The following is an 8,473-nucleotide window of genomic DNA, read 5'->3' on the forward strand; positions in this document are numbered from 1 at the left end:
TAGAAGAAAGAATTGACATTTTATTTGAGCCAAAAGTTCGACGAGAAATCAAACATAAAAATTTACTAAAATTACACATGAATACAACTAGAATGTTACAACTCAGCTTAGAGAAGGGCATCTACTAATACAGAACCAAAAGGAAAAGGGTAAAAGAACACAAAAACAGACCAAAAAAATACAAGAAAAGGATCGCAGGAGCTCTAAGTCCTTTCAGCAGTCCTTCAGCTTGTAAGCATTCTGACAGGAAAAAAAAACTACCAATTAAAGAAACCAGGACCAGCCCTTGAAATTAACTCCTTCCCAGCATCTTTGCCCATTGCGATCATATCCTCGAGAGCATACAGTCCTTTTCTCGTCGTCTCCAAAACTGGAAGTTGAATTTTATAGAAAAGGAAATACATGAAAACAGAAGAAAAGTTAATCACAAGACAAAACAGATGAAGGTTTTAAACTAAAAAGCGAATTAAGTTACCTCGGGTTCCATCAGGCGAAGCCACCAAACCTCTGAACACACAGTTTCCATCCTTATCGCGATACGCATACCCAGCAATTGGAGTTCGGCAGGATCCATCAAGAGTCTCTAGAAACGCCCTTTCACAAGAAACAGCTAGCCTGGTTTCCTCGTGATTTAGTGAATCTAGGTAATTGACCTGCCAAAACATAAAGTTTCCCTTAAACCTGCTATTAGAAGAAATAAAATTTCAAATTGAAGAACAGAGAATGCCATTTTTACCATAATTGACTGTAAGTCTCTATTATGATGTTTCATTAATGTTCTGATAGTTTTTAGAGATTCTAGATGAAATAAAGGGTGATTACTGCACAAAAATCTCATTTATGCATTTTCCAAGAGGATAAAATTTATGCTGCAGCTTTAGCCTCGATTTCAACTATACAACCACAGAAGAACACTTGGAATGGAATTTTTAACTCATATTCTTTGGTAAGGCATAACACTAGAATCAGCAAGGTTTCATAGGCATATTGATAGGCCATTTAAAAAAATATTGAATGATGCTATACTGTATATCCATTTCAAGTTAGTATTTGGCATGCAGTACACTCAACCAATGATGGCATGATATTTGTAATACTCGACATGTTAACAGGCAAATGGGCAACCCTGCAAGGCTGCAAGTATATTAAATTCCAGTCTTCCAGATATATCATTGATCCTTTTCTAACTAGTGAGAGTACCCAGTAACCACAGAGAGGCCCTTATTTATGTCACAACACCCACCTCCTTTATCCAGAAAGCCAAATTAAAGTAGGCAATAAACAGATATTCAAATGTTCAAATTCTTTTGAAAGATAAACAAAGCTACAACAGAATAAAAGCAACAGCTTATGGCTCACCATTTTGTCGTCACCACTTCTACATGCTATTCCAATAGCACCTTGAGCAATTGCTGGAAGCATTTCTTCTACAGATAGAATATCTGTGACATTTTCAGTCATATTTAACCGCTTGAGCCCCGCCAATGCCAACAAGGTTGCTTGGACCTCGCCTTCATTAAGTTTCTTTAGTCGTGTCTGAACATTTCCTCTGAAGTTAACAACCTGCAAATGCAAAAGAAGACAAATACTATGACTCAAGATATGGTATCCAACTACCTATGAACACAATTGACTTTGATTAAGCAGAACAACCTTGAAGATGTCATAAAGAATAAAACTTTTGGCAGCTGACACCTAATATTTTAGCACAACATCATGAAAGTTTGGTGGAAAATAAAGAATACAAGTGCAACATGATATTAGAATCTTTTAAAAGTTTATGATAAGAACAATGTTTTAAAAACTCTAATGTCTTAAATCTGCTAAACACACACACAAACACAGAGAAATACAGAGAGTAAGAGAAGAAAAGAGAGATGAAGCAATCTTCAGAAGAATAAGCAAGGTGGACAGACTTAATATCCTGTACTAGAACAGCTTGACAGCCACTAAACAGTGAGTAATCAAGATATAGGGGACCAATCATAAACAGAGGCAATCCAAAACAAGTTGTCATGTGCAAGTGACAGATAGGGATGTGGAGATATGGAAATGATATGTAGTAACGGGCATCTAGAGACAATGCTGCAATAAAGAAGAAAAATAATTGCCAGGATTTCTAAATAATGATTGCATTTTGGGTTCTTATATTTGGAACCTAAAGACCTAGGAAACTATTGATAAAAGAATCAAAATAAAATGGAACTTCATATATATTATAAGTTACAACAGCATAATTATCTATTTAGGAGACCATAATAGAATACACGTATGAATCTAACAAAGGATATTAGAAATATATATAAATCTGCAGTGTGTTATGCAAACTATTCACTGATTGTTCTAATCCAATATAAAATTACAGATTAAAAAGTTACAGAGTAGACAATTAGAAGTAAAACAAAATAAAATTTACATGATTTATATAGAAAACTTACTTTCAATGATGGATATCTGTAGAGTATTTGGGATTGTCTTCGCAGGGAAGCACTTCCAACAAGACTACCAGCTGGAAGCTCACCAAGTTTATTTGCAGTCAAAGATATAAATGCATCTCTCACGTCTTCTCGTGGGAGGTTGCATGGCAAGATCATACCATCAGGGAAATATGTAGGAACATCCTTCATTGAGTGAACTGCAATATCAATTGTACCCTCCAAGAGGGCTTCATCTATCTCTTTTGTGAACAAACCCTTCCCTCCTATATCAGCAAGAGGTTGATTGAGTATTTTATCGCCTGTAGTTTTTATGATTATTATCTCAATAGCTCCATCCTCTGCTAATTCTGTGTGTGTTGCCATGAGTTTTGCCCGTGTCTCATAAGCTTGTGCAAGTGCTAGAGGACTGTCCTATGCAACATAGAAAAGAATTTTATCATCAAGAATACAAAATAAACATACTGGTAAGATGATGAACTTAAGATGAGCATATCTCCTTCATTATGAATGGCTTAGATGAACAAGTAAAAAATGTTCACTTTTTATGTCTTCACGGGATCATTAACAATCAGCTATAAATTAAAATCATGTAATAGTGCGCTGATTGACTTGAAACAAGAAGTTACTTGTCAGAGAAACATTTAGCAGCAGTTTAGAACCTTAAGTTGGTACACGGCAAACTTGTTGCTACCAACTTTAATCCTGATTTATATATAGGAAAGAAAATGCAAAGAGAAGAATACAAATATTGCAATTTCACTCCACATTTTGCTCCAATAAATGTTCAGATAAACTCATTCTTCCTTACCTTACTCCATATAATACCAGGATAAGTAAAATAGTGCTATATAGAAGTCAATAAATGGAACCAGAAGAAGCTTCTCTCTTGATAAAGTGAAAATTAAGAATCTCCGTTGTACATAATTAGATACACTGTGATTCAAGCTACTATTTGACAACACAAACTAGTAATCCAGCGCCATTATCTCTGTTCTGACAAAAGAATTCAGCAGGGTTCATCCGAGATACTAGTTTCCGCAATACTACAAAACAAGCTAAAAATCCAACTTTTAACGAGCTTTTCCCCAGATCTAACCGAACCAGAGAAGACCCAATTCAAATAGAACCAAGACAATCCCGAAACGAGAGCGCCTACCTCCCTCTGGTGCCAATTTTGATAAGCGAGACCTTGGCCTGAGTCTCCTGCTCCACAGTGACGGCTGCTCTTATGGCCACGGGCCTTCTCCTCACAGCAATCGAAGGCCGAGATCCGCCGAAGCCCAGCGACGAGGTGGGCCTCCCGTGGGAAGGAGCGGTGATGATAGGGTTGTGTGTGATGGATCTCATGGTGACGGTTCCTGCCATTGTTGAGTAGAACCAATTGAAGCAGGAGGAGGAGGAGGAGGAGGAGAAGAAGAAAGGATAGGGGTTGAGGAAATACCCAAGAGGGGATTGGGATGGAGATTATGAAATTTATAGTGGGGGAAGTAAGCAGATAACGTCAGTGGATTGGCCAATCAGACCATTTTTTTCTGCATGCCTTATTTTATCTTTCTCTTTTCTCCTTTTATCATTATTTTTAGGATTTCCTTTTGCATTTTACCACCAATATTTTGTCTAATTAGGCAAGACTTTCAGACTCCCTGTTAATTATCACTACTCGTAACTTAAATTCAACTAGATTCAGTTTTTGGCTATAATACCCTTAAATTGGTTTTTTGTGCAAAGATGCAGAAAGTTAAGAGGGGGTGAGGAATAGGAAATTTTATTAGACTAAATGGAATATACTAAAATGTAGATGATATGTAAAAGAGAACCATTTTAGATGACATTAGTGCACTTAGAAGGCTTGAATTGACCAATATATTTTAAAAGATCGAGCTTAAAAACTATAATTTTCAAGCTTAGGGTTTAGCTCTTGTTGAGTAGTTGTCCAAGCTCACAAAGAGTTATTTATTGTAGGATGATCGATTAGTAAATTTATATTTATTTTCTTCTTTTTTTAAAAAAAAAAAAAAAAAAAAAAGAGAACCCTGATCCAGTTCCCCAGCCTGGATATTCGTTGTAAGCAAATCACTACATTGCCAACAATAATATTTATCAACAAAAATAATTAAATTGTTGAAGGTCAACCTACATGAATAGAAAATTTCTCCTTTATCTTATCATTCACTATTTTTAAGGCCATTGATAAATAGGCTGCTGTCCTCCATCACTAAATTCAAGTAGTGGGGACGCATCAAGTCACAAAAAGAATGCAGAGTTAGGTCCAAATCAGTTTTGTGTATGACAAATTGTGTTGCTTTCTAGAAGAAAATGTAGGCCAACACAAGCAAATTTTCCATCTCCTGGATCACAAAAATTGCATAGTTAAGAACAGAGTGAATGCCATTGACAGTCAAAATCAGCATCTTTTGATCTAGGGGCCTTTCAAGTTGGTGTCTGATTGCTCAAGTAATTCACAATTTATATACAAGCTGATGGCAAGAAATAGTATAATAAATAAGTCAAATCTGTCAAGAAAAATTAGAATTGCTCTAACAAGTAGAAAGAAAAACCAGCTACAAGATATCTTAATGCAAATTTGTTTCATAGCTAGTAATCTTGTTTCATCAGATTCAGTGAACAACAAGAATTGATTTCAGTTCCAGATCTACAACCGAAAAAGGGGCAAAACAATCAAAAACAGAAGATTCAAAAATACTCCCAAGTCAAGTACACAGATTTGTGCTACCAGAAAACCGGCCAAATCAGTCAAGACATTAATAGTTCGTATCACTTGATATACAAAATGTCAACACTAGCCCGTCGAGCTGAAACACAACATTAGCTTCCAGACTAAAACAAAAAAAGCCAGCATCACATAGTCCAATGTTGTTTTCCCCTCACTCCTGCTTCTTCGATTTCTGAATCTTAACATACGGGAAGAAACCGAAAAGGTGGACAACACGGGGCTCCCATCCCAATTGCTGAGCTCGGCAAAACATTAGAAACGTGTTTGCAAAGTATGAATTGAATCCCATAAGAACATGCCACCATGCATGGCCCTGTGGGTTAATATACCAGCGAGAAAGTTTCTTACAGAAATAACGGTCAAATAACCAACATAAGCTTCCCAGACTTATTGTTGCTAAAAAAAGCTTCGCCAGCCGCTTAGCAGCCACGTCTTTCGTCTGTATGTAATACTTGTACATACGAGGAATACAGAGAAGGCAGAGGCCAACGTAGTGCACCTTGAATCCTATTCCAAACCGCACAAATGCATGGACGATGGCAAATGCAGCACCGTATATGAAAAGGAAAGTAGGCATGGTACTCCTATAATGCCAGTCTGGTGAGTAAAGCACATATAGGTACAACAGTAATTCCCATACCATAGGTGTCTCATCACTCTGCTGTAGTCTGAAAGTGGATTAAAGAGTCATCACACAAACTTGAAGAGTGAATAGTTCAGCTATCATGCAATTCTATGCAAGTATCTTATAGTTTGACACACAAAAAAAGGTTAAACATCAACACAACCTACAGTTTATTGAAAAAAAGAAATCATGTACACTATGTTGAATAAATAGCACAAATCTAGATAACATGAGCAGAAGATAGCAAGTTTTTTCCACACGACGAGCAAGCAAGATAAAGTAGGTGAAATCACTTTAGAAACAGACAAGTGACAGGAAAGAAACGAATGAAGGATGCTAGTTACCGCATTTCATAAAAACAGATGATATCTAGTATAGATAGAAGACTAGGATATTAATAGCTTATTGTCTTTCTAAACAAGACCACGTAAGCCCAAATGCACTTGAGAAGAACCTGGACAGCATATATATCGGAGTAATCATTAACAAATAGATTATCTTCTGATATCTTGAAGCCATCACTTACAATCTTTGCACTGTGATTTTCAGCAAAAATACTACTGGAAAAACAGATTGTGGATGTGAAGAAATTAGAATATGTCTTCTGTGACATCTTGTGCCCCATGTTTTAAAAAATATTTTACACTATATTTAGTTTACTGAACTAAAAAAATTTATCTTGACATATGGTCCATCTACTGTAGCACCTCGGGTCTAGGAATCACTAAAATCCAGTAGAAAATAGTAATGAAGATGCTGTTTCCACATAAGACCACAGGAAGTATAATTGCATAAATAACCAAATATAGTTTCTTCTCTTTTACATCATTGAAGTTAAAAACTATTCTATTATTGCATGTATTAGGAGAGACCACTTCCATGTTGGCTGCATCATCATATTATCATTCAAGCATTCCGACAAATGGTCACATCAGTAGATGTACTTGTAAATTAATCTGATTTTTCCTTTAATCTACAGAACATCCTTATTATATATCACACAAATCTAAAATGTTCAGTAGATATGAGCATAATGGAAAAACATCAGAAAGTAACATAAATGTAAAATGAAAGTAAGGGACTTACACATTTTGTAATGTGGCATGGAATATCATGCTCCCAATTGAAAGTATCATATTGGATATATGAAGAACACTAAATCGTTTTTCAAACCGTTGCCTCAGGGCATTTATAAGGCCAATGAATGCCAAAAGAATGCAAGGAATATTTGATACTGTGTTGTAAAATTCTGCAATGTACGATGAATGTGTAAAGTTCTCCTCACACAGTTCAATAGTGGATGTAACAGGTCCCCAAAAGCTTGATACCACTGAATCTGCCATCCTTAGAGGTTAGAAGACCTGAATTCTAGATTACGTAACAAATGGACCTTGCATGGCAAAAGCTTGTGCTAGATCATAGTGCTAGCAAATAAATTGACCTGCAAACATCATAATGACAATGACACAGACATTAAAACAAGCTCATTTATAAATGTAGGAAGTCCAAAACACAAAAAAATATTATAAGAAGTTATATACAACAACTTCCTGTCTATGGTGACCAACTTTTTTGTCTCTCAGTTACATGTAGCACATACGAGAGTCAAGTTTAAGAGCTGCAACAGTTGCTCATGTATCAAAAAGATAGAGAATCAGTGTATTCTATCCTCAGGTTCGAGTCGATCAAAAATCTTCTCTGACAGTAGAGATAATTTTGTGCTTATCAGATATGCTTCACCAAAAAATGGATTTGATGGAACCTTGTGCACCAGGATACCCTTTTTAGGAAGAAAGAATCCCTTTTGATTCAGATCGTAATCTGTGTGAATCGTTGGAGAGTCATAAAGCAGAAAAAAGCTATAAAATGCGGACTACCATTGCGCACCGACTAGATCAACATCCGCCTTTTGACTAAGTTGTTCCTCCACATGAGATTGACATGACTAAAATTCTCATCCAATTCCTTATTACTGATATATCAAGAAAGGTAATCCAAGAGTTGACGTTGCCAAAAAGAACCAGCGGAAATATTAAAATCCATGCCTAGCAGCACCTGGACTCTAGATAGAATTCACCTTTGGTGTGAGCCTAGGCAATCAAGGCGCCATTTTCTAAAATGATGCTCCTATCCAAAACCAAGCATGGATGACAAAATATTCGATCTCACCGCTTTATCCTCACTACCCAAAAAAGAATCGAAGAACACCAACAGCATTCTGCAGAATCGATCACTTCAATAATAAATGAACCAAAATTACAAGGAACAATCCTGATAACCCAAACCTGATGCATACCATAGATGCGTCTCCCTAATGCTACTAGTCAAAGCATCCAAAACACTAACTATACTACAGATCTCACGAGAATCTCTACGGAAACAACTAAAAAGCACGCACATGAGCGAAACCCACAATTAAAACGCCTAAAATCCATCAAACTTCATAACTACAGATCACTAACTAAAACACACACGGATAGGATCCGAGAAAGCCGTCCCTAAGAGCAAAAGAGAATACCTTCCTTCAGCTCGGGTTTGCGCGACGAGATCGCAGAGATAAAGAGATAGAGGATTATCGGGGGACTTAGTTAGGGTTTGAAACCACTTCCCACTTGGGAATTGGACATAGGAATAAATATTAAGAAAACGCGGAATATAAAAAAAAGAACCAACGGG

At 36.4% G+C, this 8,473-nt stretch overlaps 2 protein-coding genes across 5 annotated transcripts; both read right to left on the minus strand.

Annotated features, from left to right (window-relative positions):
• Positions 1–3,891, minus strand: LOC140771211 (porphobilinogen deaminase, chloroplastic). The gene is made up of 5 exons (XM_073112657.1): positions 3,595–3,891; positions 2,439–2,844; positions 1,360–1,563; positions 476–653; positions 1–370 (listed from the first exon to the last, which is right to left on the minus strand). Exons 1-5 carry the CDS (start codon positions 3,801–3,803, stop codon positions 258–260), a joined length of 1,110 nt encoding a protein of 369 aa, XP_072968758.1. The 5' UTR covers positions 3,804–3,891; the 3' UTR covers positions 1–257.
• Positions 3,892–5,007: 1,116 nt separating this feature from the next.
• On the minus strand, positions 5,008–8,473 carry LOC140771030 (alkaline ceramidase-like). Of its 4 annotated transcripts, XM_073112383.1 has the most exons (4): positions 8,316–8,447; positions 7,339–8,015; positions 6,884–7,238; positions 5,008–5,840 (listed from the first exon to the last, which is right to left on the minus strand). In XM_073112383.1, the coding sequence occupies exons 3-4, from the start codon at positions 7,138–7,140 to the stop codon at positions 5,324–5,326; spliced, it is 774 nt and encodes a 257-aa protein (XP_072968484.1). In that variant the 5' UTR covers positions 7,141–7,238; positions 7,339–8,015; positions 8,316–8,447; the 3' UTR covers positions 5,008–5,323. The 4 variants fall into 4 exon arrangements, with proteins under 4 accessions (XP_072968484.1, XP_072968482.1, XP_072968485.1 ...); XM_073112381.1 differs by lacking the exon at positions 7,339–8,015 and having other exon boundaries at positions 8,316–8,473; XM_073112384.1 differs by lacking the exon at positions 8,316–8,447 and having other exon boundaries at positions 7,875–8,305.

The sequence above is a fragment of the Typha angustifolia genome, chromosome 11 (genome assembly GCF_048772165.1).
Source record: "Typha angustifolia cultivar Huaian chromosome 11, ASM4877216v1, whole genome shotgun sequence".
Taxonomy (NCBI): domain Eukaryota; kingdom Viridiplantae; phylum Streptophyta; class Magnoliopsida; order Poales; family Typhaceae; genus Typha; species Typha angustifolia.